The sequence below is a fragment of the Propithecus coquereli genome, unplaced genomic scaffold (genome assembly GCF_000956105.1).
Source record: "Propithecus coquereli isolate 6110/MARCELLA unplaced genomic scaffold, Pcoq_1.0 Scaffold24, whole genome shotgun sequence".
Classification (NCBI taxonomy): domain Eukaryota; kingdom Metazoa; phylum Chordata; class Mammalia; order Primates; family Indriidae; genus Propithecus; species Propithecus coquereli.
The window spans coordinates 4,901,580-4,920,640 of record NW_012147952.1 but is presented as its reverse complement, the minus strand read 5'-3'; the positions used below and the strand labels follow the sequence as shown (position 1 = coordinate 4,920,640).

The window sequence follows — 19,061 nt, the reverse complement described above, 5'->3', positions numbered from 1 at the left end:
GTGAGCCATCGTGCCCGGCCTGCACTGTTTTAATATACATTGACTTTTCCAGAAATACAATTATCACATAAACTGAAAAAAGACCGTCCTTTATTTGGAACCATACCAAACAGTATTCATCATTCGGGAAAAATCATGTTACAGAGCAGTGTTAATCACAGTATTTGAATCAGCAATTACGACGCCTATATGTTAGTTTAATTTTTAGCTGCTGCATTCTTGATTATTCTACATATGGATATTAGTATCTGATTACTTTATTCTGCCTTTGGTTAAAGGAGTGCCTGAGCCTTCATATATTGAAATACATAATACATTTAATTTAATTACTGTAATTAATATAATTTAATAACCTTTTGTTAGGATACTATATTAATTTTTAAATTTCTATGTCTACATATACGTAATCTATGTATATAAAACATACACACACATATATCTGTGTAGGTTATGATATACTGTCTACTAATTTCATTTCAGTATGATAAAGGAAGTATTACAAAATAATTGTTATGAAAAGGAAGCATCAAGTCTGACAGATTAGACAACTGGTCAGTCATGTACCAGTAAAATAGAACAGGACCAAGGTCAAAAACTTGACATTTTAAAGGAAGAATGAAGAACAATAGAGAAAAAGTAGACAGAAAGGTAGAAAGTATCTTTAGAGAGAGTACTATGCCAAAGGAGAAAGAAGTCTCAACGGGAAGCGGTTGTCAACATCATCAAATGGTTCAGAAGAGGCTAACAACTGAAAATAAGTCAATGGATTTGGAAATGGAAAGGGTAATCTTTGAACAGTTTCAGTACAACAGTTGAGGCAAAAATGATACCGCAGTGAGTAAAAGAATGAACAGAAAACATAAAAACAACTAATAGAGTCTTCTCTTTCCAGAAGTTTCGAGTAAGAAGCAGCAAAATAAGGCAATAACAAGGAGGATGGCAGGATCAAAAGAAAGTTTTTGTTTGTTTCTGATTTTTGTTGTTTAGTCTAGAAAATACTTCTGAGATATCTTATTGTAGATATCATTCAAACTTATTGTAGATATCAAGTCCTGATTTCATAACATATGCCTAATTATAAGTTTTCACAAATATACTCTCCTACAAATGTTTATGGATAATGAAAATAAATGATATCTGGGATTTGATTCAAAATCATCCATGGGGAGGGAGAATTATTGTAAAGAAAAAGGTAAAACAAGTTTAGCTATGAGTTGATAACTGGAATCTGGGTAATGGGTACATAATGGCTCATATGCTCTTCTCTCCTTTTCTGAACATGCTTAAAACTTTTCACAATTAAATGATTTTAAAAATGAAACTCTCTCTAAAAAATGCTCAATTATTCTTCTCTTTTTGCAGGGAGCAGGGGAAGACAGGGTCTTGCTCTGTTGCAGGGGATAGAGTGCAGTGGCTCATAGTTCACCGCAACCTCAAACTCCTGGCCTCAAGTGATCCTCCAGCCTTGGCCTCCCGAAATGCTAGGATTACAGGCATAAGCCACCATACCTGGCCTATTTTTCACTTTTATATATAATCATATGCTGCTCTCTTAAATGTCAAACTGATGACACATTTTATCAGGGTATATTTTGAGGCTTTTTAAGGCAATGACTATGCATTAAATGCCAAATTATCTCAATTTCTCACTTAATTATCTATCTGACCACAGCAAGCAATTTTATATCAAGTGAATGAAAAAAAGAAGTGAAAAACATAGATGAAAGCTGATCGTAGAGTTCTGGGTAACAGAGTTCAAAAATCTCTACCCTTTATTTTATTTGACAGTATCCATATTATAGCACAAAAAGAAATACCTACTTTCTAGTCATAGCTTTATGTGTCTGAAATTACTTCTAAACTTTTTAACTGCGCAATACTAACAGAAAAAAATGAACTCTAAACTAAGAGTCTTATGAATTATCTTTTACTTCTGCCACTAATTTAGTTGAATAACCTTCCTTCAGTCTCTTAACCTCTCTAAACATCAGTTTCCTCAACTCTTAATAAGGAGTTGTAGTTAAATTAACTCTGGATTCACGTCCAGTTCTAACATTCTAGGCTTCTACATGTCTAGTCTACATGAAACCTGAACACATTTACAACTTGATAGGACAATTATCTATATCAGCAGTTCTCTACACCTGTGGTCAGTGGACCCCTGGAGATTCCTGAGACCCTTTCAGAGAGTCAACAAGGTCACACTATTTTCATAATACTAAGACATATGCCTTTTTCACTGTGCTTTCATTTGCACTAAGGATGCAGAAGCAATGACAGGCAAAACTTCTAGAGTGTTAGCTAGTATCAAAGCAGTGGCACCAAACCCTGACAGTTGTCAACTGTACTTAGAGCAATGAAAAATGCTGTTTCATTCAAGAATGACCTTAATGAGGCAGTAAAAATTATTAATGTTACTACATCTTGATCTTCAAATACACATCTTTTTAATATTCTGTGTGATAAAATGGGAAGTACATATTAAACACTTGTACTGTTTAAAGGTAAATGGCTGCTTCACGGAAAACACTCTTGTGAATATTTTGAGTTGTGATCTTTAGAAACTGCTAGGGTTTTTTTGTTGTTGTTTTCATAAAACACTATTTTTACTGGAAAGAACTGACAAACGATAGCTATTCGAACTTGGGTATTTGGCAGACTTATTTGGCAGAGGTTTTTTGTTGTCTTTGGTTTGAGTGAAGCCTGTGTTACCTTCAAGGAAAGTAACTGACAATATCTGCTGGCAAGGATAAAATTTGAACTTTCAAGTGAAAAGTACGAAAGTTGAACTTAAAATCTGCCACCATAAGTATAATGGCCTTTCAACAATTAAAGATGTTTCTGATAAGATCAGAGTATGATTTTTAAATACTACATAAATTTGGAAGATCTGCATAACTCAGTGGAACAGTATGTTCCAAATGACAAATATATCACATTATAAAATCATGCATGGGTAAAAGATCCATTCAAAGAGCGAAACAGACCGATGAATTGTAATGTAACAGAGTACAAAAAGTTCACTGGTATCGTTTAAGATTCCTCACTGGAACTTTAAGAAATTACCACTTGCTGAGTTTTGGTGAAAGATCAACAAAGAATACATATAAAATTATCTGAAATAGTTAAATAAATACTTCTCCCTTTCCCAACAACATATCTGTGTGAGGCCATGTTTTCTTCATATATAGTACTCCAACCAAAATAAAACACTGCAATAAACTGAATGAATAAGCAAATATGACAATCCAGTTGTCTTCTATTGTTACACATTAAAGAAATCTGCAGCAATGTAAAATAGTATCACTCTTCTAATTTTCGTTTTGGAAATGGTTATTTTTCATGAAATGTTATTTCTGTTAATATGCATTTATTATTGACATTTTAAATGAATTAAATAACTTTAACATTTCTAATACAGTAAATATTGATAGAAATAACACACATAAACAAAATCTTTATGGAATCCTTAAGAGTTTAAATTTTTAAGAGTTTAAAAGAGTTCTGAGACCTGAGATCTACTGATCTACAGAAAACCTTACAAAGCCTCTTGTTAGGCAGTTCATACCCTCTAGTCATTCACAATCTAGTAAGAGTGGGAGAGAATGAGAAGATACACATACATTATGTAACCTGTGATGGACATTATAATACAGGTATAATTCCAAATAATAAATTTAGGAAGGCTACTTTGAAAGATTTAATTCAGTCCTGAAAGATGAGTAAGACTGACTAAAGGAAAGTACATTCCAGACCAAGGGTCTGTTTGAGCAAGAGTAAGGAGATAGGAGAATGGGGATATGTCCAAGGAAGAAGTCAATGGGCTAGAGCATAGTAGAATGGTAGGGCTGTAGTGAAAAAACAGGCCAGGATTAGGTTACGAGAGTTTCACATCCCACAATAAGAGTTTGGATCCTAAAATGTATCAATGAAGGGCCACTAGGGATTCTTATTGAGCAAGAGAATATTGCAATTAGTTCTACTATGAAACATAACTCCCATGGCAATGCACGGGCTGAGCTGTATGTTGCAGGTAAGGGCCAAATATAGGGAGACATATCTAGAAGGTAAAGTAATGAGGCCTGCACTAGGTGAGGGGGGTAGAAAGTGAAGGAGGCCTCCCAGAGACAGAATATGGTTTGGCAACTAACAGAAACTGGCAAGTGAAGAGGGGAATAGGTGAATGAGGGTTCTGAGCTGGAACCCTCTAGAGTAACAGTGGTGCCACACAGGAAACAGAAGAAGATACAAGTTTCTGAAAGGAGATGGATTTGATGGGGACTATGTGAAATTTTAAGGTACCTACAGAGCATTAGTTTGGAAATGCTGGTCAAGATGACACGGAAAGAAATTTTGGAAAAATCTACATAAAGATGACAGTTGGAACCACGAGCTGATACAATTACTATAACTAAGAACAGAGTGAGTAGAGCAAAAAGCCAAGTATAGGATTTTCTCAAAGCATGAACATTAAAGGCATGGAGAGAGGAAAATGAACAGCAAAACAAAACAGGTAAAGTCGGAGACCTGAGAGTGCACCAGACCACAAAAACCAGGGGAGAACTGGTTGGTCAATAGCTGAAGAGGCTGGAAAAGAATAATGATCTAAATGAGGCCACTGGTCCTATTAATGAGGTTACAGAGTAGTCACTGTCAAGTGTTTAGGGACAGAACACAGATTACAAAGAATCTGGGATCAAGGCCTCATTAGCATGACATTATAATAAGTACAGGAAATAAATATTTTACCCAGGCCTACCTGAAAATATGTTTTCCAAAACTGTTTCCAAAAACCGTTACGTTTTCAACTATAACAGTTTTTAAATAAGTTATCTCTCTAAAATTTATCTTTTATTTTCAGAGAATTTATTTCAGAATCACATAAAACACTGATTTTTAACACTTAAACAGCAGAACACTAGCATTTACCTAATGACTTTTACAACACAAAGAGAATAAAGAATTATGCTATATGGTGAACCTCAACCTACTGCCTAAAAGAATATTATTCTTACTGTAGATAGTCTACTAATGTACATTTTAGTGCAAATTTGACAAATGATATTTACTCAAGAAAAAAACTATTATACAATCCTTTTTTATTAGTAATATGAACCACAATATGAGGTCACATTTCATTTTGGCATATTTATAACAAATGTGTATTTAGCAGGACCCACGTTTACATAAAAGTCATGTGTGAAAAATCCATATTTTATTAGTACAATGTAGAAAACAAACATTTGTTTTATAAAAAGATTCTTCTCTTTACAAAAGACATCACTATTGGGATCCTTTAAATAGGAAGCTTTCCCAGGACAGTAAAAAATTACAATTCATTATTTCATTTACACAAAACTTTATAGGAATACATTTGCTTAAAGCACATACAACAAATATGTAATTAAAACAGGTAGCTGTTAAGAGGTTTAAAAGAGCTGTAAGGAATAGCTTAGACTCCACATGTTCAGGAGGTCTCCCCTCTCTGGCAGGGAAGCCTGGAGCCCTATATACAGAGCAGGAACATAGACTCAGGAGGAAACTGGGTACCACAGAGAAGCCGTCTAACTTGGACTTGAAATTAGGCAACAGCTGCATGGGTGTTAGGATTTTACCACACCATGTATCTACCATATGTGTAGATACATAAAGACAGAACAGATTAATCCTCAAGGGATTTTCAAAGTTCTGTGTCTTTAAAAGAGCAGACTGGCCAGGCTCGCATCTGTCATCCCAGCTACTCCAGGGGATTGATAGAGCCCAGGAATTTGAGACCAACCTTGGCAACACAGAGAGACTCTGTCTCTAAAAAAAATAAAAGAGCACACAGAAAACGGGAACTTAGAATTATAACGGGACAAAGACTCTGGAGCCAGACCACCCGAAGGCATTCTTTGGCTCTGCCCCTTAACACTTTTATCAGCTTAGACCTCAGCTCTCTCAGCTGTAACATGGGATAATAAGAATAGCCACCTCAGAGGGTCGACATGAGAAGTAAATGAGAAAATGATTGCAAAACACTCAAAGTGGCATATCTTTGACCCTCGAGAACTGTTATCATTGTACTGTTCTATGATGATTTTAGATCACTCATTCAATCCACCATTATAATATACTCCTACCTCCCAACCCATTGGACATAGACTTTCACTGTTCAATCATGCTGACCCACAATATGCCATACAGCTCATATATTCTGGACCAGTTCAAGAAGGACACCTTTAATAAATAATAACCCAACTTCTGACACACTAACATCACTATATGCAGTCTTCGAGCTATCTCCATTTTTGCTAATGATTCATAGAATCATTAAATTAAACATCTTGTTTATTAAATTCCAAATTTATGCTGCCTTCCTTTTTAAAAAACAAACATTACTAGAACATACCCCTACAGAATACAAAATTCTGACCAAAACAAATTTTTTCTGGTTTCTAAAACATCTGTAGTGACACTGGGTCAAATTCATTCACTTTCCACCCTCCTTTCCCTTTCTCCCATACCTGATAGGAAATCTTTCTTAAACTAACATAAACCTCCTCAATTAGCCATCTGAATACATGATGACTAGTTTTACACTTTACACTCATCTGTTTTCTCCATCATCTCAGTGGCCAACACAGCCATGGTTTGGTTTGAAATCTCAAGCACAAGCATAATAGATAAATAAATCATTTTGTTCTTCTAATCTTCAAGATCGGCCATGATGAACAGGAAAAGCAGAGAAACTAATATATTCCTCTTCAAAACACACACATGTTCTTTGTCCTTCCCCCAAATATACTAAGACCAAAAGGATAACAGACAGCAAATCATGCCCACAAGCCAAAACACAGATGTTTCATCTAATTTTAGAAAAAAAATAACAAGGAAGAGGAGAAAAGTTCTCTCTGGAATAACTCAATCCTCAAATCAGGGAAATTCAAAGAACATAACATGGAAAAACCAACAGCCTCAATTCTTTCCTGCGGGATACTAATTCTATCAGTGTCAAATCAAAATAAACAATATGTATTTTAGAAGATCCCACAAAAGTCTGAAATCGCTCCTTTTTTCAAAAAAAAAAAAGCCCACTTACAGAGAAAATATCTAAATGTATGATTTCCAAGTACAGGTGCTATTCAGTGGATTCCAAATCTGTTTCTTATTTTCACCATACTCTTTTTAAAAGAGACAAGCTGAGAAACATTTTTTTTAAAAACTCAATTATAACATTTACATCCAAAGGTATCCTTTATTTGTACGCTAAATTCTCATAGCCAGGTGTTTGCTACTTGATTAATTTGCTCAACCCTAGGAAATATGGCTTTTTCTTTTCTGAAAGTCCTGGACAAGACCCACTGTAGTTGCTTCTTAATCTGGGTAAGATCTTGTACTTCTTTTTCCCTGGAACCTTCAAGAGATGAAAGAAAATATAAGACATAATCTAACTGTTTGGGAGGAGTACTGCTTATACACTAGCATCCTTCATACCATCTCTTTAAGGAGAGAAATCCCCTTCCTTAGTAACCCTAAGGAATCCATCCAAAATAAAGAATATGAATTTTTGGCCAGAATTAAGGTTAACTAGATAAAACTGGCCTTAGCGAAAGATATCTAAATAACAGCAAACTACAACAGATTTATACAGAAATTTAATGTGTCTTCAAAAGAACTTGGGGAGGAAGAACAATTATTTCACAACAATTTTACTTCTATTAACCATTATTAACAACACTGTGTTCTGGTGCTTTTGCTATCAAAGAAGTCTAATGAATAGGAAGTATAAATTCTGGAAGATAAAGGACCTTTCTTGACAAAATCTTTTCTTTTTTGGGGGGGGGGTGGTCCTTCCAGGAAGGACCAGAAAACCTGCTAGACAAATTCTAAAAGAGCTGTAACACTTGACAAAATATTTTTAATTTAGTCATTTAAAGATTTTTAACGAGAAAACATTTATTTCATCAAACCAAAACTACCGAATGAAGAAAATTTCAGAAAAGCTCATCAAGGTATAACAATATATTAATAAAAGTGTTTTATGTTAACAGACATAGATTATGTTTCTCATTGTATTATATGGATCATCAAAGTTCCTAAAAATTATAATTATTTGGTTAAATGAGAAAGTGGATAAACTATTTTCTAAAAGCATGTATAAGACAAGTAGTCCCAAGCATTCTACAGATGTATCACAATGCTAAAAGTTATCTAAAATGCACCAAGGAAATGCTACAAATTCCCAAAGGTTCTAATTAATGTCCTAGTTATTCTCCATTTGTTCCACTGTACCCTCAATCCCTTCTCTGCTCTGCTCCTGAGCTGGGAGGATGAGCCTGCAAAGATCATCACGTGGGCTTCCCAGCTGGACTCTAGCAATGGAAGTCACTGAAGGCTGGGGGAGGAGAGGTCAGGGAACCCCCCTCTCACTCCTCACCTGCTTCAAAACCACAGCTCCCTCAAGCCCTCCTCCACAATGCCAGCCCTCTGCCCTGGTAATCTCTGAAGAATTAAGGACTTCTCACTATTGCTAGTCCTTGAATGCTTTGCCACCCTTGTTTGTTCCCTAACCTCTGCAAATAGTCTCTTCAGTTGAACCATCGAGGATGAAATCTCTTTCCTGTTGGGACTTAGTCTGATAAAACTAATGATACCAAGTCTGGTTATTTAACAGTACAGCATCTAAAGAAATCCAATTAAAGTTTTTTAAAGTTCTTAAAATCTATATAAGCATGTATTTTTATATCTTTGCTATCTGTATAACTGTTAATTAAATATAACTCACTTCCAAATGAAGCTGGCTAAAAAGGTGAAACGGTCATTGTAATTTAGTTTAGGTGTGAAATTTAACACAGCACTGTTATCTCAATATAAATGCTATAAGCCCCAAATAAGCTTAATAAAAAAAAAAAAGTCAATGAGATTCTGGTAACTGATATTTCACTTCCTTCTACCATACACTGCCTGGTTAATCCAAGCAATTTGTTGTTATTCTTGTTGAAGCCTTCCCTAAGCACAGGATGAAGAAAAGGTTTAAACCAGTGGTTCTCAAATTTTGGTATACATGTAAATCAACAAGGAAGCTTATTAAAATACCAATAATGCTCAAGCCCCACCCAAAACTTCCTAACTTGTGTGTTTTTATTAGTTCCCCAGGTAATTCTGATACACACCTAAATTTCACTACTCCAAAATGGTCAACTTGAAGATTCTACTGAGAACTCTAATATTGCTTTTTTTTCTTTTGAATGAAAATTCCACATTAAACATGTCAAAACACACACACACACACACACACACACACACATACACACACACACAAACAGTAAGAATGTATACTAACCATGTACCAGGCAGTGTGATATGTGCCTTACACATATTATTATCTAATTCAATCCTCACAAGAACCATACCAGGTAGGTAATATTGTTGCCTCCATTTTAGAAATGCGAAAACTGAAACCCAGAGAAACTAAGTAATTTGACCAAGTTAGTGCGTGGGAAAACCAAGGCCTCAGGTCTGCCTAAACTCTAACCCATGAGCTCAAGAAAGCACTTACACGTGCCTAAATGCAACGCTGGAGCCCCAGGGCTGTCACAGGAGGATTAAGCCCGAGGGCCAAGTAATCAGGCAAGCAATACTGTCCCATCTTTCCCCACCCCTCCAATTCCCACGCTTCACCCAACAAGCTCTCTTGACTCTCCTCACCCATTTCTCCCTTACCAAGGCCTTCACCTCCATGATCTGCCACACACACTGGTAGAATGGTAGAACATCAGATGTCTATATATTATAAATAAGCACTCTTTCCATATTAGTTCCTACTATATGCTATGCTACGTACTAGGAGAGATACAAATTCTAGCACCACCAAGTGAGTATGAGCAAATTTAACATCTCTGCGGCTCAATTTCCTAATCTGTAAAATGAAAGTCACAATGCCAACCCTACTGAGGTGACAACAGTGATTAATTGAGCTAAAGTACATTAAGTACTTACTTGGCATAGTATCTGACACTCAGCAAAAGCTCAATAAACAATAACTGCTATTAAAACTATACTTTGCCAACCTCGTCTCTTACAACGCCAACCTATCAGTCCTAGTTCCCATATTTTCTGTTTGTCTGTTTGTTTTTGAAACAGGGTCTCACTATGTTGCCCAGGCTGGCCTCAAACTCCTAGGATAAAGTGATCTTCCCACCTCAGCTTCCCACGTTGCTCAGACTACAGGCACATGCCACCACACCCAACTCAAAGTTCCATTTATTTTCTCTCAGTCTTGTTTCCTGAAACTGTGAAAAATAATGGAACATACTTATATTTATCAGGAACAGGTAGGTAACAGTGCTGTAACAAAACAGACTGGGAGTCTTCAGCAGACAGAAGGCCAGGAGTGGAACATTTTAGAGCAAGTAAGTCATTTAGTAGCCCTCAAATTGTACCACTTTGACAACCGTCTATTTCCCAAGTTTAGGGTCAGCCCTGTTGAGTACATACTAGTATGAAGAGTCTATAATTAACTTAATTCAAAACAACAATAAAATGTTACTCAGTACAGGGACTTGGTCTTAATTTAATCAGTATATCCTCAGCACTTACGACAGTGTCTGGTCTGTGGTAGACACTCAAGTATGTTTTAAATGAATGAAGGCATACAGGAATCAACACAGACACACCTTAGGACTTTAGTGAATCATTACAAAGGCAGGCATAATTATCGAATAAATACCAACGCACCAAGTAATAAAAGTTATTTTCAAAATCCCCTGGAACATTTTTCTTCTTCCTTTTTTAACTGATTATTGATTTTTCTTTAAAAGCTCTCTAACTAGAAAAGCTAATTACTAACCTCGATCTATTAATCTATTAAAAATGTTAATAGTACCACAATGGTACATCATGTTCACCTTCTACCTTCCATTTAAAAAAAAAAAAAAACCTAGGTCGGGCGCAGTGGCTCATGCCTGTAATCTTAGCTCTCTGGGAGGCCGGAGGAGGGCGGATTGTTTGAGCTCAGGAGTTCGAGACCAGCCTGAGCAAGAGCGAGACCCCGTCTCTACTAAAAATAGAAAGAAATTAATCGGACAACTAAAAATATATAGAAAAAATTAGCCGGGCATGGTGGCTCATGCCTTGTAATCCCAGCTACTCGGGCGGCTGAGGCAGAAGGATCACTTGAGCCCAGGAGTTTGAGGTTGTTGTGAGCTAGGATGCCAGCCCAGGCAATACAGTGAGACTCTGTCTCAAAAAAACAAAAAAAAAAAAAAAAAAACCTACAACAATATAACAATCATAACTTTAGCCTGATTTTTCAGAATTTCCTGAACTACCTGAATTAAAACTGTAAAATGAAATGAAGTCACCACTAAGAGACTAATCCTAATGTCTAGGAGGTACGTAAGTATTAGGGGGGAAGGGGAGAACCTACTACTTTGGGAATACAAAGAGTTTCCATTCTCAGTGATGCTTCTAACTGGTCATATGACCTGAACAAGTTACCTAATTTTAAGTATTTCTAACTGTTTGAGATTCCATTTTCTCATCTGCAGAATAGAAATAAATTTACTTTATCTACTTCATTGAGTTGTTTTAAGGACCAAATGCATATAAGATGACTTCCAAAACAACAAAAAGTCATAAAAATACAAGGTATTAATTTTCGACATAAACATCTTTGTATTTTAAATGGGATGTTTCTATTTATCTTTTTAACTCTCTACGACTCTCTATTTCCTAGATCCAAAGATCTGCCAGGACAAGGAGGAACCAGTTCACACCTATAGTCACATCTCAAATACAGTGGGCCCTCACTAAATATTTGCTGGGAAAGATGCTCATCTATAAATAGTAAAAATCAAAAAATTCAGCTACATGAAATATCTTACCTTGTAAAAGGTTAGTCAGCAAACTACTTTCAAATAAAATAACGAGAGACCTAACATACACAAAAGATGCCTGGGTTTTTGTCCGGAGTTTCCTTTGTGCACATTACTCAGCACGAACATGAATATTTACCCTTTTGGAATGTACACTGAAGGAATGTGCTTCAGTGTTTTGGTTTCACCTGAGACATGTTTTCTGCATAAAAAATTATTTCCTCTCTCTTTGACAACAGCAAGATTTCTAAAGATGCCAGATTTGTTCTGTAGGTTTTACTTCCTACTCACAGGGAAAACTTTGGTGGACATATGGTCATTTCTCAAGCTATTGTATCATTCTTATACTAATCAATAAGAAAAAAGTTTATTTTTGAAATCCATAAATAGATATTTTAATACTTTCATTTTAATTTCAGAATATCACAGGTGTACAAATGTTTTGGTTACATGGATTGATTTTGTACTGTTTCAAAGTTATAAGTGTGTCCATCACTCAGATACTGTCCATTGTACCTGTTAGGTCTGAATTCACCCATCCTCTCTTCCCCACTCACACCTACTTGATTTCCATAGAGTTTTACCTCCATCTGTGCATGACTGCTATTCGATTAGTTCCAATTTAATAGTGAGTACATGTGGTGTTTGTTTTTCCATTCTTGTGATACTTCACTTAGAAGAATGGTCTCCGGTTCCATCCAGATTGTAACAAAAGGTATTAATTCATTTTTTATGGCTGAGTAGAACTCCATGGTATATATATACAACACGTTTTATTAATCCACTCATGAACTGATGGCCATTTGGGTTGATTTCACATCTTTGCAATTGTGAATTGTGCTGCAATAAACACTGCAGTGCAAGCGTCTTTTTGATAAAATGAATTTTTTTTCCTTTGTGTAAATACCCAGTAGTGGGATTGCTGGATCAAATAGGTCTACTTTTAGTTCTTTGAGGAATCTCCATACTATTTTCCACAGAGGTTGCACTCGTTTGCAGTCCCACCACCAGTGTATAAGTGTTCCTTTCTTTCCACATCCACGCCAGCATCTATTGTTCTGGGACTTTTTGATAAAAGCCATTCTCACTGGAGTTAGGTGATATCTCATTATGGTTTTGATTTGCATTTCCCTGATGATTAGTGACATTGAGCATTTTTTCATGTTTATTGGCCCTTAATCTATTTTATTTTGAAAAGCTTCTGCTCATGTCTTTTGCCCACTTTTTAATGGAGTTGTTTGATTTTTTTCTTGCTGATTTGCTTGAATTCTTTATAGATTCTTCTGGTTATTAGCCCTTTATTGGATGTATAGCATGTGAGTATTTTCTCCCATTCTGAAAGCTGTCAATTTGCTCTGTTTGTTGTTTCCTTGGCTGTGTAGAAGTTTTTAATTTAATCAGATCCCATTTATTTATTTTTGTTGTTTCTGTGATTGCCATTGGGGTCTTCTTCATAAATTTTTTGCCTAGGCCAATATCTAGAAGAGTTTTTCTAACATTTTCTTCTAGAATTCTTATGGTTTCATGTCTTAGGTTTAAGTCAGTTATCTATCTTGAATTAATTTTAGTGAGTGGTGAGAGATACGGATCCTGTTTCAATCTTCTACGTGTGGCTATCCAATTTTCCCAGCACCATTTATTGAGTAAGGATTCTTTTCCCCCTAATACTTATATTTTAATTATTACCAGTTCACTAAAATTCATCAAATTTTTTCTTAGCTCAGACTGCAGTGAGCTATGATCTCACCACTGCACTCCAGTCTTGGTGACAGAGTGAAACCCTCTCTCTCAAAAATATATATAAACAAAATTTTTTAAAAAGACAAAAATAAAATGCAAAAGATCTTGGTTCCTCTGAATATTACATAATGCCTCAAAAATAGAATTTAAGCTCATTTAACTATAGTTAGTTCTTGATGTATGTGTCATAGATTATCCATCAAAAATATATGTTAGGATATCTTTTATATCCTAATCCTAATTTATATGGATATACTTGAGATACAAAATTCCTAATAGTTCAAATAAAGAAATCGCCTGTAAAGGAAGCCACCCCAACTCAAGCTTCCTACCTTTTTTCTGCTCTTTTACCCAACTACATTCCACTGCTGAAATGTATAATTTCTAGTTTGTTACAAAAGATGGACTTAATGTGCTCATTTTTTTCCTTTACGTCTGTCTATTACAATTCAGGAGATATTCCTGAAATAAACACAGGCCATAAAAAAGATTTGTCCTACTAGTATATAGGTGACAAGTTTCCCCCTGAGATTATACAGTTAATTGTGTAATATTGAAAAGATAACTACTGCATTTATGCACAACAATCTATCCCATTAGAGGAAAAATTGCAAATTCTATCCTAACCAAGAACATTATACTATTCATTTTAGCTATAATGAAAGCCAGTGTTAGATTACAGCCTACAGCTAATTTCTATGAACCTATCAAAATAAAAAGTGCACAGTATGTATAACACTCTGGAACTACACCAGAAATGATAAAGCAGTACCGTATCACTGCTCAAGGCTGTCAACTTGAGAATGAAGGCATGGATACAGAATTCTAAATTAGTTCCAGAACCACATTCACAGCCTATCACATCTAGTCCGGCATGTCTTCTTTAAACCTTGAGTTATGTTCTTTAACATAATAATACCAATTATGCAGGTTTATTTGAAGTCCACCAAGTGAAATGAAATCAAGGCTACTTGTTCTGGTGGAAAGGACAGGGACTTCATGTAAGAAGACTCAGGTGTGAATCCAGACTTGGCCCATCTGGAGCTATGTGACCTAGAGCAAGTATGTAATTCTTTAAGCCTAAATTCCCTCATCTGCAAAAGGACAAGTCCTCTAACCTGGAAAATTATTTTGTAGATCAAACCCCTCATTATGTGTTCCATCCAATTATGGTAGATGACTAGTAAATGAGCAACAATCTTACACTACTAAAGGGCCGGCTGACAAATTGCTGTGAAGTGCCTCATTATGAAGATCACAATTAAATTATGAGATTTATTAAAAGTGTAATACTTTTACCAATCTTTTATTTTTCAATAAGATACTTTAACATATAGAAATGAAAAATTCAGAGGTTAAAAAACATTTTAAAACTGAAATTTTATGGGCCGGGCGCGGTGGCTCACGCCTGTAATCCTAGCTCTCTGGGAGGCAGAGGCCAGTGGATTGTTTGAGCTCAGGAGTTCGAAACCAGCCTGAGCAAGAGCGAGACCCCGTCCCTACTAAAAATAGAAAGAAATAAATTGGACAACTAAAAATATATAGAAAAAATTAGCTGGGCATGGTGGCGCGTGCCTGTAGTCCCAGCTACTCAGGAGGCTGAGGCAGAAGGATCGCTTGAGCCCAGGAGTTTGAGGTTGCTATGAGCTAGGCTGACGCCATGGCACTCTAGCCCGGGCAACACAGTGAGACTCTGTCTCAAAAAAAAAAAAAAAACCTGAAATTTTATATATCAAAGATGAAGCCTCAACTATAAACAGAAAGTTAAAATTGGTTAATTTTTTAAAAAAACATTTCAGTGCTTATATCTATTCAAATCTCACATCAAAATCTGTAAAACTTTCTAAAGAAAGCCGCATTTTGGAACTCAGATACAGCCCAGTTGTCTAAACAATGGGCTACATGATACACCACAGACTCCAGGCAAAGTAACAACAGGATGAGAAAAGAACCTTCAGCCTCTCTCAGATTTCCTGGCCACTGTTATTTTAAAATTCGGTCACATAAACATCAACAGGGGAAAAAATCCATTTCAGATAAACTCCATGGGTTATGATTTATGATCTTTGTTTTTAACACCTTGCACTAACTTACATTAAATATTGTAATTGTTCATTACATTTTTCTTGCTCATGTTTCTAGGCAATAAAAGGAATATATATGTATAATATATATAGTTTTCTATATTAGTTTTTAATCATGATAATCTTTTCTTAAAGTCATTCGTATCTCTGTTATTGCCTTTTACAATTAGTTTTTGAAAACAAAATGTAACTTAAAAAGCTGAGAGAATAATAAGTAGCATGTCACACACACAAAAAAATACAAATGCAATAGGAAAATGTGCATAAGACTAAAATGACTTCTGTTTGCCATTGTACATGTAATTCCTGCACAACTTAAAAATACTCCAAATGAGCTGGATATTTAAAAGTCAATGAGTTATTCTAAATGGCTGCATTGTTTCTAGCTCTGGCTACAGCCCACTTTGTAACATTTGTAGCTGTTCCTAGCTCAAAGGTAATTTTTTCACTAAACATTTTCCAGTTGGAAAACTACAACCCAAGACATCTATGAAGTTCAGTTAATTTGTACAGAAAGGCTGTTTTGCTGCCAACCTTTGTACCATGGCCACTACCAGACCAAGTTCAAGATTCACATTTTATGGTGTGAAAATAGTTTCGGCTAAACCTTAAGAATATTTTTAAAACTCTCAAACTGACTACATTTAGATATGTTGCATCTACACCACCAGAGTGCAACAGCAAATGAAACTTATTTAGCCCCTACGGTAGTCTATTAAAGTTGGGGCAGTGGTTCCCCACTAATATCTGTAGATTAGGGTTTAAGCATCCCTCCACCACATACTCTATGTCAGATAAAATGTCATGCATTTTTGAAACTGTATGGAAATATTTCTGAGACAGTCGTCCTAGTAATAACCCTATCAAATTATTTCCTACTTAAAATAAAATCCCAGAGGCTGAGCATTCTAATCGTTTTAAGGAGTTTTGGAAATAAATACAGTAAGTTATGTCCAGTTGCATATCTGTAAATTAACATACTCAAGGCAGCGGACCAACTAGAGACTAAAAAATAAAGCTTTAGAAAGTCCCAACCTGGTCTCCTACATGATTGGACTATTAATGGCATCATTTGATCTTCCCATCTCAGAACAAACTGGGCTCTTCTTGCACTGAATTTTAAGCATGTTTACAAAAGAGAAAATAAAACTACCACGGAATATCCAAGTCAGAGTTGGACACCTGAATGCTCTGCGTCTACCTGGGAGCCAGAGAAGAAACACAAAGGTGTCTTGGTGACGATAAACCCACGAAAGGAGACGCTCATTGTCTTACTGCGGAAAAGAGAACCACCCCCGGCACCACCGCGAGCCGCCGCCGCCCGGGGCCCACTCGCCACCTGCTTCTCCCACCCGCATCTTGGGGAAGTGCGCCGAGCCGTCGGCCCCGGGGGCGGCCGCAGGAGGCCCGAGGCAGGGCCGACCGGGGACACACGCAGGGTTCGGGACACTCACCGGTGCGGGAGGGAAGTCAGGTGCGCGGCGGCGGGGCTACCTGTCGCCGGTGAGGCTGCAGGGAGGGGTGAGAAATGAGGCTGAGGGAAGCGGGCGACGACGCGGACGAGCACACGGACCGGGCAGCCACCGCGGCCGGGCTGCTCCTTGCTTCCTGCTCGGACAGATCCCGGGTCCGTCTCCGCCCGCCGGCCGGCGCCCCGCCGAGTCCCCTGCCCCGCCGCGCGCACGTCACGGCTACGGAGCGCCCGAGGGGGCGGGGGCGCCGCGGGCCGGGGCGGGCCGGGCGGGCGGGCGCGCGCTAGCGCGGGGGCGCGCTCCGAGACTGGGCTCTCGCGCCCGGGGCCGCCCCGCCCTCCGCCAGCCCGGCCCGCGGCGCGGAGCCTTCGGGGCGGGGTGGGCGCTGCACGGCGCTGGAGAGGCTGCCGCTGGTCCAGCCGGGGGTTCTTGTTCCTGCCACTGCCAAACAGCCTCTGTCGCTGTGGCTGTTTTGCAGAGCAGGTCCTCCCCGACTGGATGCCGTGACTGTGCAGTCCAGAATCGGTCGAAGGAGGGAGAAAGTTGCTCAGGGAGCGAGCAAGGAGCTCGGGGCACCGCGGGGCGCGCGGCTCTGCGCCCTGGGCCGGGGCATTGCGCGCCGCGTGGGGACCCGGGGACCGGGAGCCCGGGCCGGGACGGGAGCGAGGCTGCGTGTGGCTGAGGAAAGAAGCGCTGCAAACTCGGCTCCAGTTCGGGTCGGCTGGGGCTGGGCTCTCCACGTAGGGAGTAACCTTGCTGCGCAACGAACTCGCTAATCCGCCTTTGGAGGAGGGGGCCTGGCGTGGAAGTTTTGCGCCACTTTGCTTTCTTTCCCTTCCCACCTCCGCCGCCGCATTGACTTTTTAGAGCCCCTGTCTTATCGATCGTTTAAATTTTACGGGTTTTTAAAGTGACATAGCTGTGAGTCATCTTTTAAAATTAGAAATGAAGTACATCGCCTTTATGATGAAAAGAATGTTGTTTTAAGACAATGAAATAATTTACTGTAATGCTAAATGTGTCTGCTGAAAAAGCTAGCGTACTTACCCGTGAGAATTACACTTTTTTTTAGCAACGTTTATAAGTAGCAACTTGGAAATGTCCGGAAATCTAGAAGATTGTGAAGAGGAGACAAGTTTTAGATATTCAGAGGCGCCACAATTCTCTTGATGAAAGGACTGAGTTGTGATAAGATAGTTTAGCATTCAACTAAAACAATAAAATATAAAGAATAAGATAGGGAAGTAAGAAAGAGGAAGCGAAAGCAAGAAAGGAAATAATTTACAGCAATCTCAGAAGTTTAATTCCAGATTGCCAGAAGGTAAGTCTTAAGTATATAAAACTAAATTTCAAAACGGATCGAAAGAAAGGAGAAGATGAAGATCATTGTTTCAGTTCACTGCTTTGACTTAATTTGGGGTTTGATATTAAAAGCATTTAGGCAAACCAATAGAAGCCAATATATTTTAAAGTTTTTTGTGGGTAATGACTCGTGATTTTTCTCTTTCTCTTTTGTCCCCCACTTCAATCCATTACTGAGTCCCCTTGCTTCTAGCTTTATAACATATTTCTAGTGTATCCAGTTCCTCTTTATAGCCACTGCCATTATCTTGTTTCACGCCACCATCTTTGCGAGGCTTGCATACTGCCTTAGTTATCTAACCAGTTTCCCAGGCTGTAATCTTTCCCCTCCTTATCCAGTCTCTATGATGCCACCAGTTCATCTTTTATAAAATAAAATCTGATTATCTAGTCCTCTGTTTAAATTCCTATAATGGCACTCCACCACCCGTGGTATAAAGCCCAAACCCCTCAAGGTGTCTTGTAAGATCCTTCTTGATTGAGCCACCAGTCAGAAACTGGCTGTTTTGGTTTGCCTAGCAAAATGGAAATTTGTTTTTTCTTTT

General features: G+C 37.8%; 1 protein-coding gene across 1 annotated transcript in view; it reads right to left on the bottom strand.

Annotated features, from left to right (window-relative positions):
- The window catches only part of MYO6 (myosin VI), a 168,695-nt gene extending 162,065 nt beyond the window's left edge, over positions 1 to 6,630 (bottom strand). Inside the window, exon 1 of the mRNA XM_012646043.1 lies at positions 6,588 to 6,630. Coding sequence (XP_012501497.1) covers positions 6,588 to 6,630 — 43 coding nt within the window. The remainder of the gene's footprint in view (positions 1 to 6,587) is intronic.
- Positions 6,631 to 19,061: the final 12,431 nt, after the last annotated feature.